This window comes from Acinonyx jubatus, chromosome C2, assembly GCF_027475565.1.
Source record: "Acinonyx jubatus isolate Ajub_Pintada_27869175 chromosome C2, VMU_Ajub_asm_v1.0, whole genome shotgun sequence".
Classification (NCBI taxonomy): Eukaryota; Metazoa; Chordata; class Mammalia; order Carnivora; family Felidae; genus Acinonyx; species Acinonyx jubatus.
Genome location: NC_069384.1, coordinates 122,634,312 through 122,650,136, shown reverse-complemented (window position 1 = coordinate 122,650,136; position 15,825 = coordinate 122,634,312). Strand labels below are relative to the sequence as shown.

The 15,825-nt window shown below is 38.9% G+C and overlaps 1 protein-coding gene across 6 annotated transcripts in view; it reads right to left on the bottom strand.

Moving 5' to 3' along the window:
* PIK3CB (phosphatidylinositol-4,5-bisphosphate 3-kinase catalytic subunit beta) overlaps positions 1-15,825 on the bottom strand; it is a 185,498-nt gene that overhangs the window by 29,863 nt on the left and 139,810 nt on the right. For all 6 annotated transcript variants that reach the window (XM_053221390.1, XM_053221391.1, XM_027061739.2 and 3 more), the window contains exons 17-18: positions 1,014-1,192; positions 17-126 (exon numbers count right to left, since the gene is read on the bottom strand). In XM_053221390.1, coding sequence (XP_053077365.1) covers positions 17-126; positions 1,014-1,192 — 289 coding nt within the window. The remainder of the gene's footprint in view (positions 1-16; positions 127-1,013; positions 1,193-15,825) is intronic.

The window sequence follows — 15,825 nt, the reverse complement described above, 5'->3', positions numbered from 1 at the left end:
AAATCTCAGTACATACCATCACCATTTTTAAAAATCACTCCAACTGAATCCTCACCAAAAACTTTGTTGTTGTACACGAGCCACAAAGGCTTCATTTTGGAATCCATGTATTTACATTTTTCAACACTGAAATCAAACAAGGGGGAAATTAGTCCACTTCAATTTAAAGAAATGGCAAGACTGTAAATTTTGCCATGATGTATTAGACTTGGGGAAAACTCTCACCTGTTCCAATCAGGTCTGCAGAAGTCAAAACTAGAACATTTCCTCTTGGTAAAAAAGCAACTGGGGTGACAGCTTTGGTTGGCCTGTAGTGATGCCAGATGGGCTAGACTGAAAACCCAGATTTGCCCTTCTCACTACCTACGTTTAAAATTCTTCCTTTTCTTTCTTCTTTCCTTTCTTTCTTTCTTTAAAATTCTTCCTTTCTTTCTTTACTATTCTTCCTGAACTCTATGTTATTACAGATAGTCAATAACAACCAGATCATAGCATAAGATTAAAATTAGGAATATTATAACTTCATTACTTCTTACAGGGGGATCAACTTTGAATCCTAACACAAGGGGATACACATCATTACTTTTCTGTTATTACTTTTGAAGGGAATGAAAAAGTGAGAAATAATTTTCCAAATCAATTTAAGATCTAATTTTGAAATAGGAAAATAACTTAGTTAATAATCTATGATGGTTGCCAACATTTTGCATACATAGGATGTTCAACCCTTAGAAACCAGTAACAGAAAACAAATGTAATCACATACAACTGAAAGGAAAATACCTTGTAATAACTTTCATGGATCCCACAGGTAAGTTTAGCTAGTAGGCATATGTCCCAGTACACACAAAAATAACCTCTGAGAAATTTAAGAGTTTCCTTCTTTAAATATACAGTACTTACTGGAGCTAACAGCTAGCCTTATTGCTCCTGCAAGGCAGTCACTCAGAAATTCTTTCTGCATTGTTATTTTTATGGAAAAGTCACTGAGCACAGCAAAGATGGTCACTTACTAGAGTTCTGAGAGGATGACACACGGATTCAGAGGTGACTGAAGGTCAGAGAGGGCTTCCCGGTAAGCATTCTGTTTTAAACAAGTATGCATGGCCTCCTTCCCTTTGGCTCTGTTTAGCTTCATTGCATTCAGTTTGATTAAACTATTTAAAGTTTTTAACTTATTGAGTGCTTCAACCTGAAAAATAAGTTTCCCCACCAACAAAATTTATTTATGTTTAAAAATAATATAAAATATTATAGTATCATGTGATCATATTAATTAATAACTAATCCTTTCCTCTCCCCAACACAAGCCCTCAACAACCAGCCAAAGTAAAATCAGTGCTTAGCTTATGACAAACATATTAAATATAACAAGACTAAAAAACTTATTTTTATCACTTGTGACTTAAAGTACTATTTTTCAAATGTTCTTCAATCCTTTTGTTAAATAATGTCTTAAAAATCAGAGAAAAGTAAAAGGACATAAATTGTGGGTAAGAAGATGACACTTAAAGTACTCAGAACTCTGCAGCTCACTGAGTAGTAGAATTTGAAACACAATCTGAACCACTCCGTTTGTTCAATTCCATAGTAGAAGAGGAAAATCCTTGTACAAGTAATCCTGGGGATCCTGTCATTCAACCTTAACATCTAGTTTTTGTCATCACTCTTGTGTGATATCTTCTCAATATAATCTCTTGCCACGAATAGTATAGTTAAATGAATTATAGTGTAATAAAATAAATATGAATATAGATAATAGTAGTTGTTGTCTAAGTCTATAGTATTTGTATGAAGTAACTTCGGCTATCAAAACTTATGCAAATAAAAAAACTTTATGCAATTAGTACAAGATCAATCAACAGTGCCCAACTGAATCAAAACCATTGTGTTTAAAAGTCAACTTCATTGTTTAATAACTGAGATCTTTCCGTGTCATGTTATGCAAAAATCCATTAGAAACAGCCTTGGCCAACCATAAGTCATAAGAAAGGGTATTTTATTTTGTTATGTCATTAAAACTGAAACAGCTTGTTAATATAAACACATTTATATTAACATGTAAATTATATATAACAAGCATATAAAACATCTATACAACAAACATGAACACCTTGGCTTGAACTTCCATGAACAGGAGATTTATTTTACATAATGTTTTCGTTTTTGAACTTTGCTTCTATGAAAAGAAACCACTAAGACTCTGTAGGAATGTGAATTCAGTCATGCAGTTTTTATAGACAGGCTGAGGGCTTGCTCACAGGAAACTGGAAGGTTCTATGTAGCTTGATGAAAATCGAGATGGCTGAAGCTTGCCAAGTTAGCCACAGACACTCCATTTCTCAACAGTTTCAGGAGCTGTACAAACACTGGTGAAAAGGGAACCAGTTGAAAAACAGACTGTGCAAACAGGAACTTTTTGAAGTATTTCAAATTTGAATTTCTTCTATGTTTGTACAGTTGCGAATTTCAGGCCCCATCACTAACTGTATTGATATCCATTTCCTGGAATAGTGTCCTGAATACCCACATGGCCATAAGTCAAAAACTTTAAGTGTTTCAACACCCTATCTTTTCATAGGTTTACAGTAATAACAAGAACTGCTATGTAAAGTGTACCGCCTCCCTCTTGCTACTCATCAGTCAAGAGTAAAAATGTAATCATACATATGTCATATGTACACTGTTATAAAAGTCAAGCTGAGGTTGGGGCACCTGGGTGGCTCAGTCAGTTAAGCATCACACTCTTCATTTTGGTGCAGGTCATGATCTCACAGTTTGTGAGACTGAGCCCTGCACGGGGCTCTTTGCTGATAGCACAGAGTCAGCTTGGGATTCTCCCTCTCCCTCTGTCCTTCCCCTGATCACTCTCTCTCACTCAAAATAAATAAATAAATAAACATTTAAAAAAAAAAAAAGTCAAGCTAAGGTTCCCAGAGAACCAAGAAAATGTACAATGTGGTTTGATCATGAGTGAGGTCAATTCATGATGTAGGACCTCATCAAGCAGGGCTTTACAAGCTTTGGTAAAAGTTCAGGGGAGATCCTTTCCACATGCTAGGTGAGATACTGCTGGATTCATTAATCAATCAATGAAGTCAATTAGATCTTAAAATTCACTGCTGAAAATTTTGTGGCAGCTTCAGGATCTGATGCAAACTTCCAGTGGCATTCAGGAATGAGAAACACAGGTGTGGTACCATGAACGCTTTTGAATTTACTGTCTTTCTCACCATTTCCCTCTCGGTTCTGAGCTCCGCTCTCTTTGCATCAAGCTCCTGATCTAACTGGTTTTCCTTTACAGAGCAGGTCAGATTGAGTTGGCAGACGTATCTGCCCAGAACTAAGCCCCTAGCCTTTCAGAACACAATTTTCCAGGTGGAAAACCCCAAGTCTTAGTTCTGTCCCTGAATTCCACATTGGAAACTGCTGACAGTTTAGTCTGCAATTCTCCATTTGTTTGAAATCTTTCCCTGTTGGGAACTGCTGGAGGCAGCTGTGGTTCTCCATTTTATTTGGAATGAGTCCATCCTCCATATTCCTTGGCATTTGCTGGTTTATCCCTTCCAAAGTCCAAGGTTCCATGGGAATTGGTGGTGCATACAGGCCCTTTCTTGGCCAAGACACAGTAACATCTCTCAGTTACTGTGGTATAATAAAATGCACATATTTTTTGGTCTTGTTTTGTAGAAATAAAGGCTACTCCTAACAGAGATCTCAGAGGTCAAAAAGCTGCAAAAAATGGGCCATGCAGTCAAAGGCTGTTAGAGCATCTGCCACTTTAAGAAGACTCCTGTAACAGGGTAAATTGTTCATGAAATGGGTTAGACTGACACTAGGTCACCTGCCAACATCAAGAAAATTTCTGTGCGAAAAGGGACACTGTAAACATGCCATAATTCCCAACCCTACCACGTCTCTCTTAGGTATTACTTTAACTCTAAGAAACCCAAAGGTCTAGCTAAAACAAACAGGATCCCTTAAATCTAAAGAGTTGAACACACTACCTTCCAGCCCAACTGCTTATTTTATGTCTAAGAATTACATGTAGGGGAGCCTGGGTGACTCAGTTGGTTAAGCATCTGACTCTTGGTTTTGGCTCAGGTCATGATCTCACAGTTCGTGAGTTCGAGCACCACATCAGGCTCCATGCTGACAGCCTGCTTGAGATTCACTGTCTCCCTTTCTCTCTGCTCCTCCCCTGCTCACTCTGTCTCTCTCTCTCTCTCTCTCTCTCTCAAAAAGTTAAATTAAAAAAAATTATTAAAAAAAAAAAGATTTACACATAGAGGCCACTTTTAGACAACAGGCTTGAGCAATGGAATGTAAAGCAAGGCAAAAAAAAGACCCACAGGAGCCACTTGGCTGAATACAGACAGACCCATCAGGTGACCCACCTCAAAACATCCATAAGCCCGAACAGACCAACGGGCTACTGACAAAGAGGCACAGTTACCAAAAAAGAGAAAATTCCATAGGTCCCCATACCTCCTCACCTTCCCCCTCTAAAAACAGCCCTAATCTACTGCCACATTGCAGAGAGTCTCTCCTTTGCTGTCCTGCCAGCCTCTCTTGCAGTGTACTCAATAAACTTCTATCTCCTTTGTTCTGTCTGCCTGGGGTGAATCCTTTCACCACCCTGAACTATTCACCCAATCATCGCTCCACATTTGGGGCCCTCATCCAATCAGGAAAAACACCACATTACAGTCCAGGAAATTTCAGATAGCTAGTAAAATGGCAAAATCTTACTAATGAAAACCTAGAAAGGTAACATTCATTACGTGGAAATTTCCAATTAGATAAGACATTTAGGAAATGCACTTGAAAGCAAGCATTCCCAAATTAAACAAACAGAATGGGATATCCACTTATTAGTATGCAGAAATCTCCAGAAGGTTTCAAAATTCCAAAATAGTTTCATTGAAAGATTCATTGCAAAAGCTAATGAAAAATTAAAGAGAGAAGGTATTTAAAACAAAAGACTGTAACAGACTGAGGCATAAAAGTGATGTAATTCCTACTGCTCTCCTCTATCCTTTGATTATCCATAACCCTCTATCTGAACTGCTTTTCCACTCTAAAGACACTATTAAACAGTTAACTTATAAAATAAGACCACTTGAGGCTACAGGCCATTCTCTGCAGGTTATCTTTCACATCTTGCTCAAAGGCTGAACTGAGGGCCACAGTCAAAGAATTTCTTAAACCAGGGAGGACCCTGAAATCTTTTGTAAAGAGATTACCTCTGGAGCCCAGTCAAGAGAGGGAAGTAAAATTTCACACTGTCCCTTCCTTTCCAGTTCCTGACCAATCGGTTATTGGTCCTTTCTCTCCCAGAGAAGGCTATTTCCTTCTTGCTGGTCTTACTTCTTATCCTAGGAACTTGGCTTGGCTTTCTGGTCACCTGAGATACGCAAGTTGTTCTTTTGGCTATCTTTGGGAGTGACTCTAGATCTTGTGAAGACAACTTCTTTTGCATCCACTTTGAAGATGCCTCTTAGGTCTATGGGACTGTTTAATACAGCCAGAGACAGTTAACTGTCAAGGCTGAAATCTTACAAGATATTTTAAAGGACTGAGTAACTTTATGATCAGAAATTTGGCCAAACTGGAAGATAATATTCAGAGCCTGACAGGAATTTTTTTAGGCCTTCTCCCTTAAGCTAAATTGGAAGCTGATATTCAGAGCCTGATAGGAATTTTTTAGGCTTTCTCTCCTACACTTACCCACAGGGAAAGAAAAACACTCTAACATAGGTGGATAGGTGTGTCGGCCCTTCGATATAAGTTAGGCAGCAACCCAATTCTTTGAGGAATTAAAAACAGCTGCCCTTGTTTTACCAACCTAGTCTTTACAGGACCAGAGATGTAGCTCCAAAAACAACTCAAAATCCACCAATACTTTTTACCAAACCCCAAATCTCCCCTATTTATCTCAGTAGGCTTGGAAGTATTATAAATTCTGGTCTTAAGAGAACAAAAGTTATAGGAAGAGCTTACTTTTTTTCCCCCTGTGCCTTTAAGATATAAATGTTCTACCAGAGTATTCTCCATAATTCTTATCTAGACCATCTCTTTGACATACAAACTTCAGGGAGGTAACTCTTTAATTTTTTTTTTTAATGCTTATTTATTTATGAGCGAGAGAGACCGAGTGCCAGCGGGGGAGGGGCAGAAAGAAAGGAAGACCCTTCTGGGTCCAAAGCAGGCTCCAGGCTCTGAGCTGTCAGCACAGAGCCCAACGTGGGGCTGGAACCTGTGAGCCACAAGATCCATGATCTGAGCCGAAGTTGGGCGCTTAACCGAGCCACCCAGATGCCCCAATTCTTATCAGAAGGGAAAAAAGGTCATCTGGAACTTGACTTGTTAAGGACAAGACTCTTCTCCACAAGTATTAGAAAAAGTTGTATTCACATAAGCAGGTAACCCGATCTTATTCTATCTGTTAGAAAAATAATTTAGAGCCAACTATTTTTGTATTATTGTATCTAATCCATGGTAGTAATTTAAAGCTATAAGCTATAAGGTCTCTGTTTGCTTCCATCTGTGTTGGTGTGTGTGTCCAGACATACGTTTTACATGTGTGGTACTTTCTACCTCCAAATGGTACTGCCAAAATTAATCTGTAAAAGAGCTCTCTTTAAACGGCTTTTAAAAAAACCAAGCATTTGCATAAACTTAGTCTTCATAAAATTCTCAGAAATATAATAGAAACTATCCCAAATGTTTTTCAAGTTCACATGCTCTGGAATAACTTTTGGTAAATTAAAGCAAGTTTAATAAGTTCATTGGTTGACTGGAAACAGGCATATCTTTAGAATTATCAAGATTGAATATAATGTAGATAAACAACTTTTATTCTACCTGAATTTATCAGCTAAATTCATTTCTGTTCTAGTCTGTCAGCAAAAAATAACTTAGAATGATGGGTGATTTTGTCTAATGACTCATGAAGTTTTCATGGGTAAAATAAACATAATTGTTGAGAACAAATGATTTAAACAGATATAAGTGGAATAAGAGGTAATAAAGTTTTTAGCAAGAGTTATATTTTCTTCTATGTGTACTTAAAAATAGCTTCCAAATCTCTGGTAGCTTGAAACTTTAGAACTCTCCTAAGTTAAAATAAATATAATAGAAATCTGTTGAATATTTAGATCATTTCCAAATAAGAAAATACCAAACCATTAATTATTAAACACAGGTTTATCTACTTTTGGCTTCCTACAGAGAAACCAAAAGATATTTGGATGTGTTAGTGCACTGGAAAACTGAAGAAGATCTATGCTTCTAGAAATTATGAAAAGTATTCATGAATTTGCAAATCTAAAAAATGCTGGTATAACAGTTTATATAATTCCTTAACTTCTTAGTTTTCACTAGGAACTAAGGTTTCTAAGGGTTAAGAATTCTTTTTTCGGGGGGTGCGCTTGGGTGGCTTAGTCGGTTAAGCAACCAACTTCAGCTCAGGTCACAATCTCTGCTGTCAGCAAGGAGCCCCACTTGCAATCCTCTGTCTCCCTCTCTCTGCAACCCCCCCCCAACCTTGTGTGTGTGCTCTCTCTCAAAAATAAACATTAAAATAAAAAAGAATTTTTTTTTTTAAATGTTTTGAGAGAGAAGGCATGCACAAGCAGGGGAGGGGTAGAAAGAGAGAGGGAGAGAGAGAATCCCAAGCAGGCTCCACACTGTCAGCACAGAGTCCTGTGTGGGGCTTGAATTCACGAACTGTTAGATCATGACCTGAGCCAAAATCAAGAGTCGGATTCTTAACTGACTAAGCCACCCAGGCACCCCTAAAGGTTAAGAATTCTAATTAATATATGCAATTAAAACTACAGAAATAAGGAAAACATCTCCATATGCAAAGAAATCAAAATGTGTGTTTTTGGTAAAAAGTTTGAGAAACGAAGATACATTTTTGAGGAAAAAAAATGTAGAAAGTTTGTGAAAGAAGAAATCTTTGGAAAGGAATTTTATGTGTGATCAGGACTAAGACTGGAATAAGTTTTAATATAAAAAGCAAGCTGGTGCAAAATTAGAATATGATTTTCTTTTTGTTAAAATGACAAAGGTTTTGTTCTGGTTTTTACTTTAAGTCTACTTTTGATAGCAGATTATGAAAGTTTTTTTTTTATCTTTAAGTGATCTGCCTAGAAAACAAAGATACTGTGTTTTATCAAAATAATTTCTTGTGGTTGTTGTCTTTATCGGGTCTTTGATTACTTAGGAAAACTGAGTCTTCTCGAATATTAAAAGAGCTAAGTTCTGCTAAGAAAATCTAACTAAGCCCCTCCCCTAACTTTTCACAAGCAAAATAAGACATCTCATTGGTTGGCTTCCCTGAAGTTACATAGTTGAGTTAGAAAGTACTTGGGGTGCCTGGGCGGCACAGTCGGTGAAGCGTCCGACTTCAGCCAGGTCACGATCTCGCGGTCCGTGAGTTCGAGCCCCGCGTCAGGCTCTGGGCTGATGGCTCAGAGCCTGGAGCCTGTTTCCGATTCTGTGTTTCCCTCTCTCTCTGCCCCTCCCCCGTTCATGCTCTGTCTTTCTCTGTCCCAAAAATAAATAAACGTTGAAAAAAAAAAAGAAAGTACCTGCCTGGAGGCTTTCATGATTCAGGACTCACTCCTCTGATTAGGGATAAATGTAAATGAGCCTGTGATCAGGTACTTTTCCGCAATTCTTAAAATTATTGCAGAATCTGCTGCTAAAACAAAAGAGGCCCAACAACCATCTTTAGGCTCTTTGGCCAAAACCGTTCTTGATAATAGGATGGCCTTCGATTATCTTTTAGCTGAGCAAGAAGGTATCTCTGCTGTGGCCAACACCACCTGCTGTATCTGGATTAACATTTCTCCGGAAGCTGAAACTCAATTACATAAGATCACAAGAGCAAGCCACTTGGCTTAAAAACGTGACTCCTTCAACAGGGTCTTTCTTTGCTCAGTTTGTGTCTTGGGGACCATGAGTCTAACGTGCACTCCAAACACTGGGAATTATCCTGCTTATACTTACCATAACAATCTCTCTGGCACACTATATTCTCTCATAAGTTTTAAATGTGTGTTTGCAGCCACTAACCATCAAACAAATGAACTCCTTAAGACTGGAATGTCAAAGAACAAGGAGAATGACTGACTTCCATAACCTATGAATATGTACGAATTAAGCAAAAACATCATAACCTATGGATAATGTATACCATACAAGAGAACAATAAAAACTGTGAGAACTTCAGAATAGTATCTGATAGTGGTGCTAATGCTTTAAATCTTGATCACATCTCTGTTAAGCTTAGAGCATGATCAAAGGGGAAATGTAAAAGAAAAGGACAGGCCCAAAATGCTAGGCCACGTCATCAAACTGGGGCTCAGTACCTAACCTAACTGCACTTTCAACCTCCCTCAGAAGTGCAGTCTTAACAGTCAGTCAGGAATTTCCTGGTCAGCACCATGAGGTAATCTGTCACATGGGCCCTCTCAACCCCCCAAAAGAAAATGAGGAAATCCACCTAATACGAGAAAGTGACTTTCCTAAAACAATCATTTCTTTTCATCTGCTTATTGTTCCACCACATTTCTGCCTGTAAAACCCTTTTTTGCATGGCTCCCCCAAGTCCCCTCTACTAGATTAGCTAGATGGGACACTGCCCAATTCATGAATCAATTAATAAAGCCAATTAGATGGTAAAAAAACAAACCAAATGGGTTTTATTCTCCATGCAATGAGAATTACTTTAGGGATTTAAAAAATGGAAATGACATAATCCATCTGCATTTTTAAAATGTCACTTTAGCTGCTGTGCAGAGAAGGGTCTGCATGTGCAAGAACGGAAACAAGGGGAGCAATTTAAGAGGTTAATGAAGACATGCAGGTGAGAGAAGATTATGAATTGGACTAGGACAACAGCCATGAACACAAAAGACATTGATAGGCATGAGATATATTTAAGAGGACTATAAAATTAAGGGGACTAGGGGCACCTGGGTGGCTCAGTTGGTTAAGTGTCCGACTTCGGCTCAGGTCATGATCTCACAGTTCGTGGGATCAAGCCCTGCATCGGGCTCTCTACTGTCAGCATGGAGCCCGTTTCAGATCTATCCTCTGGTTATTTCTTCTATACTGGAATGCATAATTGGAATGGATATACTCAACAGCTGGCAGAATCCCCATATTGGCTCCCTGGCTATTTTGATGGGAAGCGGAAGTTATTATAAGCTCCTCTACCTCAGAAAACAGTAAACCAAAAGCAGTAACCCATTCCTGCAGTGACTGCACAGTTGAGTGCCATCATCAAGGACTTGAGAGATACAGGGGTGTAGATTCACAGCCCCACTCGTCTTGCCTATTTGGCCTGTACAGATGACAGATGGGGCTTGGAAAATTACAGTGGATCATCCTAACATTAACTAGTGGTGCACCAAATATGGTTTCGTTGCTTGAACAAAGTAACACATCTCCTGGTACGTGGTATACACCTACTAACAATTGCTTTTTCCTCCATATCTGTCAATAAGGAACCACAAGAAGTTTGCTTAAGCTGTCAAGGCCAACAATACACTTTCAATGCCCCATCTCAGAAGTATAGCAACTCTCCCGCCCTTTATCATAATTTACTTTGCAAACTGTAAAGTAATTTACAACTTGACTTGACTGCCTCTTGACTTGACTCTTGACTGCCTCTCCCTTTAACAAGACACCACTCTGGCACCTTTACATTGATAACATTAGGCTGATCGAACTTAGTAAGAAATAGCAACTACTTTAGATCTGAAGAAATTTGTATGTCCGAAGGTGGGAAATAAATCCAATAAAAATTTGGGACCTTTTATCTCAATGAAACTCCTAGGGTTCAACTTGCATGGGGCATATCAAGATATCCCTTCTAAGGTAAAGAATAATTTGTTGCTCTGGCCCCTCCTATGACCAAAAATGAGGCACAATGGCTAGTGGGCCTCTTTGGATTGTAAAGGCAACATACTGCTCATGTGGGTCATGTACTACAGCCTATTTACTGAGTGACCTAAAAGGGTGCTAGTTTTGAGTGAGATCCCAAACAAAAGAAAGCTCTGCAATGGGTCCTGATTGCTGTGCAAGCTGGTGTGCTACTTGGTCCATATGATCCAGCAGGTCTAATGGTGCTTGAACTGTCAGTGGCAGACAGAGATGCTATCTGGAGCCCTTGGCAGGTCCCTATAAATAAATCATAGCACAGGTCCTCAGAATTTTGGAAACGACACTTGCCAGCTCCTGTAGAGAAGTACTCTCCTTTAGAGAAACCACTCTTAGCTTACTATTGGGATTTAGTAAGATTGACTTCTTAACCACTGGCTACCAAGCAAGCATGTGACCTGAACTGCCCATTATGAACTGGGTGTTGCCTGATCCACCAAGCTATAAAGATGGGTAAGCAAAACAGTACTCCATCATCAAATGAAGTGTATATATAAGACTGGGCCTGAGCAGGCCCTGAAGGCACACTAAGTTATATGAAGAAGTGACTCAAATGTCCACGGTTTCCTCTTCTTGCTACACTACCTTCTCTTTCCTACCCTGCACCTATGTCGTCACAGGGAGTTCCCTTCAACCAGTTAACACAGGAAGGGAAGACTCAAGCACGGTTTATAAATGGCTTTACACAGTATCTGAACACCACAGGAAAGCAGACAACTATGGAACTACAGCCCCTTTCGGAAACAATTCTGAAGGACAACGGTGAAGTGAAATCCTTGCTGTGGTGCATTTGGAAAATGCACCTTACTGTTTCACTTTGCCTGAAAGGAGAAACAGCAATACATGCAATTATATACCAATTCATGAGCTGTGACCAAAGCTTGGCTTATGGCCAAGGACGTAGAAGGAACATGACTGGAAAATTAGTAAGAAATATGGGGAAGAGATATAGGATAGACTTCTCTGAAGAGGCAAAAAAAAAGTGTCGCATTGGATATTCACCAAAGGGTGTCTTTGGAAGAGGAATTTTATAATCAAGTGGATAGGAAAAACCATTCTGTGGATACCAGTCTGCCTTTTTCCCAAACACCACTGTCATCACCCAGTGGGTTCATGAACAAGGTGGCCAAGATGGCAGTGATGGATGTTATGCATGTGTTCAGCAATATGGACCTCCACTCACCAAAGCCTACCTGGCTATGACCACCACTGTGTGCCTGCTATGCCAGCAGCTGAGACCAGCTGCTGATGAGTTCCTGATATAGCACCATTTCTCCCGATGGACAGCCAGCTATCTGGTGACAGACTGATTACAACAGACTGCTTCCACTATGGAAGAGGCAATATTTTGTTCTTACTGGAATAGAAACTTAACTCTGGATATGGATCTGCCTTCCCTGAATACAATGCATTTCTGTCAAACTACCATTTGTGGACTCAGAACACCTTATCCACCATTGTGGTGTTCTACACAGCATTGCTTCAATCAAGAAACTCATTTCACAGCAAATAAAGTGTAACAATGGACTCCTGCTCATGAAATTCACTAGTCTTAACATGTTCTCTACTAATCTGAAGTAGCTGGCTTGACAAAAGAATGGAATGGCCTTTTGAAGACTAACTTACAGTAGCAGCTAGGTGGCAATACCTTGCAGGACTTAGGCAAGGCACTCCAGAAAGCTGTATATGCTCTGAGTCAGCATCCAATATATGACAAGCCTTCTCCCATAGCCAGGACTCAAGGGTCCAGAAATCAAGGTTTAAAAGTCAAAGTTGTACCACTTACTACTCCCTCCAGGGACCCACTAGCAAAATTTTTGCTTCTTTTCCGGCAACCTTATGCTCTACTGGCAAAGAGGTCTTAGTTATAGAGGGAAGAATGATTCCAATGGGGGACATGGCAATGACTATATTGAATTGGAAGTTAAGACTCCAGCCCAGCCATTTTGGGCACCTCAAGCCTCTGGATCAACAGGCAAAAAAAGGCATTATGATGCTGGCTGGAGTGACTGATACTGACTGTCAAGGAGAAATTGGCCTACTCTTCCACAGAGGTAAGGAAGAGTAAGCCTAAAATATAGGAGATCTCTTCTTAGCATTACCATGTCCTGTGATTAAGATCAATGGACAATTACAAGCTAACTTAGGTAGGACTACTAATGGCCTGGACCCTTTAAGAATGAAGGTTTGGGTCAACCCAACAAGTCAAGAACCAAAAGTGAAATGCTTATTAAAGGCAGAGGGAATACAGAATGAGTTGGAAGAAGGAAATAATAAATACCAGCTATAACCACATGACGAGTTACAGAAATTAAGATTAATTGTCATGAGTATCTCCTCCTCGTTTTGATACGAATGTGTTTTTATATGTGTGTGTATATATACATAAACATATATGTATATGCTGTATTTACATACACAGTCTGTTTCCTTCCAGCTCTTTTCCTTTATCATGTAACCTAGATGTATTGATTTTATATCATAGTATTTAAGTGTTAATGTTACATCGCAGTATTTAATTTATAGTGTAGCAAGAACAGGAAACACCACTCAAGGATGTTACCTCCTATTATGGGGAAAAAGTTAGTGCATTTTTGCTTGTACTGAAGGTATTTGTATTATGTTAGAAGTAATTCTCAACTTGCTACACAGTCTTTATTTGGAGATTAAACATGGTTTACAAAGCTGTGTAAACATGCTGAGTTGATCTGTGATGGTTAATTTTATGTATCAACTTGACTGGGCCATAGGGTGCCCAGATATTTGGTCCAACATCATTTTGGGTGTGTCTGTGAGGGTATTTTTGGATGAAATTAACACTTGAATGGGTAGACTGAGTAAAGAAGACTGGCCTTCCTAATACTAATGGGTATTATCAGAACCTATGAAGTTCTGAATAGAAGAAAAAGGCAGACCTTCCAGTAAGTAAGAAGGAACTCTGCCAGCCCAGCTGTCTTAAGCTGGGACATAGGTCTTTTCCTAAAACTCCTTGGGTGTTAAACTTGTCTGCTTTCAGACTGACACTTTCTACTGACTCTCCTGGTTCTTAGGTCTTTGGACTCAGACTGGAACTTCACCATCAGCTCTTCTGGGTTTCTAGCTTCCTTAACTGATGATCTTGGGATTTCTTAGCCTCCATAATCACATGAGACAACTCTTTGTAATACAATCTCACCATCCTCCTCTGCTTCATTCTCTCTATACAGCTGACCCTTGAATAAAGGGTTAGGGGTACCAACTCCACCTCCAGACCCACACAGTCGAAAATCTGGGTATAATTTTTGATTCCCCAAAAACTTAACTACTAACAGCCTATGCTGATGGGAAGCCTTACCAGTGACATAAACTGTAGATTAACATGTATTTTGTGTGTTATATGTATTATATACTGTATTAGCTAGAAGAAAGAAAATATTAAGAAAATCATGGGAAAATACATATATAGTACTGTACTGTGTCAAAAAAATCAGTGTATAAGTGAACTCATGTTGTTCAAATTCATGTTGTTCAAGGGTCAAGTGCATACATACACTCTTATTGGTTGCTTCTCTGTAAAACATTAACATACTCTTCACTGAACTCACACCAACTAGACCAGCAAAACCTACAAATGTCACCTCCACTATGAACTCTTTCCTAATATCCTAAGCTTGGTTACATGCCTCTCTTTTGTGCTTCCATAATGTTCCCATAATGCTTAATCATGTATTTCTTAATTATTGATTTGTACACCTCCTCTATGGAAATATAAACTCCTTGATAACAATAACATTAACTGGGGCATCCTGGTGGCTCAGTCGATTAAGCATCTGACTCTCGATTCCAGGTCCAGTTCATGACTTCAAGCCCACATTGGGCTCTGCACTGACAGTGTGGAGCTGGCTTAGGACTCTCTCCTTCTCTCTCTGTCCCTCCTTCATTCATGCAGTGTGTCTTTCTCCCTCTCTCTCTCTCAAACTCAGATAACATAGTTTAAAAAAAAAATAACATAACTATTTTCACTTCATATTACCAATACCTAACAGTAACCCTGGCATATAGTAAATTCTGAGTAAATGCATATTAAACCATTAAGAAAACCTTCTTGTGTTTATTTGGATGATACTCATTGCAAGAAAAATCAATGCTAAAGAACAAGAGCATATTGTTGCTACCTGTCAATAAGAATTCTGGCATGAAGAAGCTAGAATAAAGGGCTGCTTTATTTTGATGGCAGAAATGCTCTCATCACATCCTTCAGGGGATGAAGGACCTACCTGGGCCATATCAAGCCTGGGCCATGGTTATGCCTCTCACTTGCAAGCAAGCGATCAAAAGACCATTACTACTTGCAATTACTACCTATATAAATCAGGATTATCTCCAAAAGAAATAAATGGATGTTGAGACTACAACTATCAATAGCCCCCGATTTTGAAATTCTGTATTCAGTAAAATAGCTTCATGGTTCTGTTTAATGGCTTATATTTTATTTTAGCTTCAAAATACATTTATACTCATAAAATGACACTATTTTATATACTGGATTTATGTTTAAGTTCTGATTTTAAAAAGAGAGTTGCGGTGCCACGAAGGTTTGAAAACTCCCAGTATAACAGTTTTCTAGCTGGACAGCCCTAATTTTAAAAATTCTTTCTGTCACTTAACAGTTGGGTTTTTAGGCAAGCTAGTTAATCTCCTGGAGCCTCTGTTTTCTTCCTTGTCTAATCCCGACAGTATTAGCAACTACTGTGGCACATAATAAGGACAGTAAAATAACATGCTTATAACATTTAATATGGTTCCTGGCATATAAGCATTTAATATCTCACTGATTAATCTCACTAATATCTCATCATCAGCAATGATGAGAAAATGAAGTCCTGG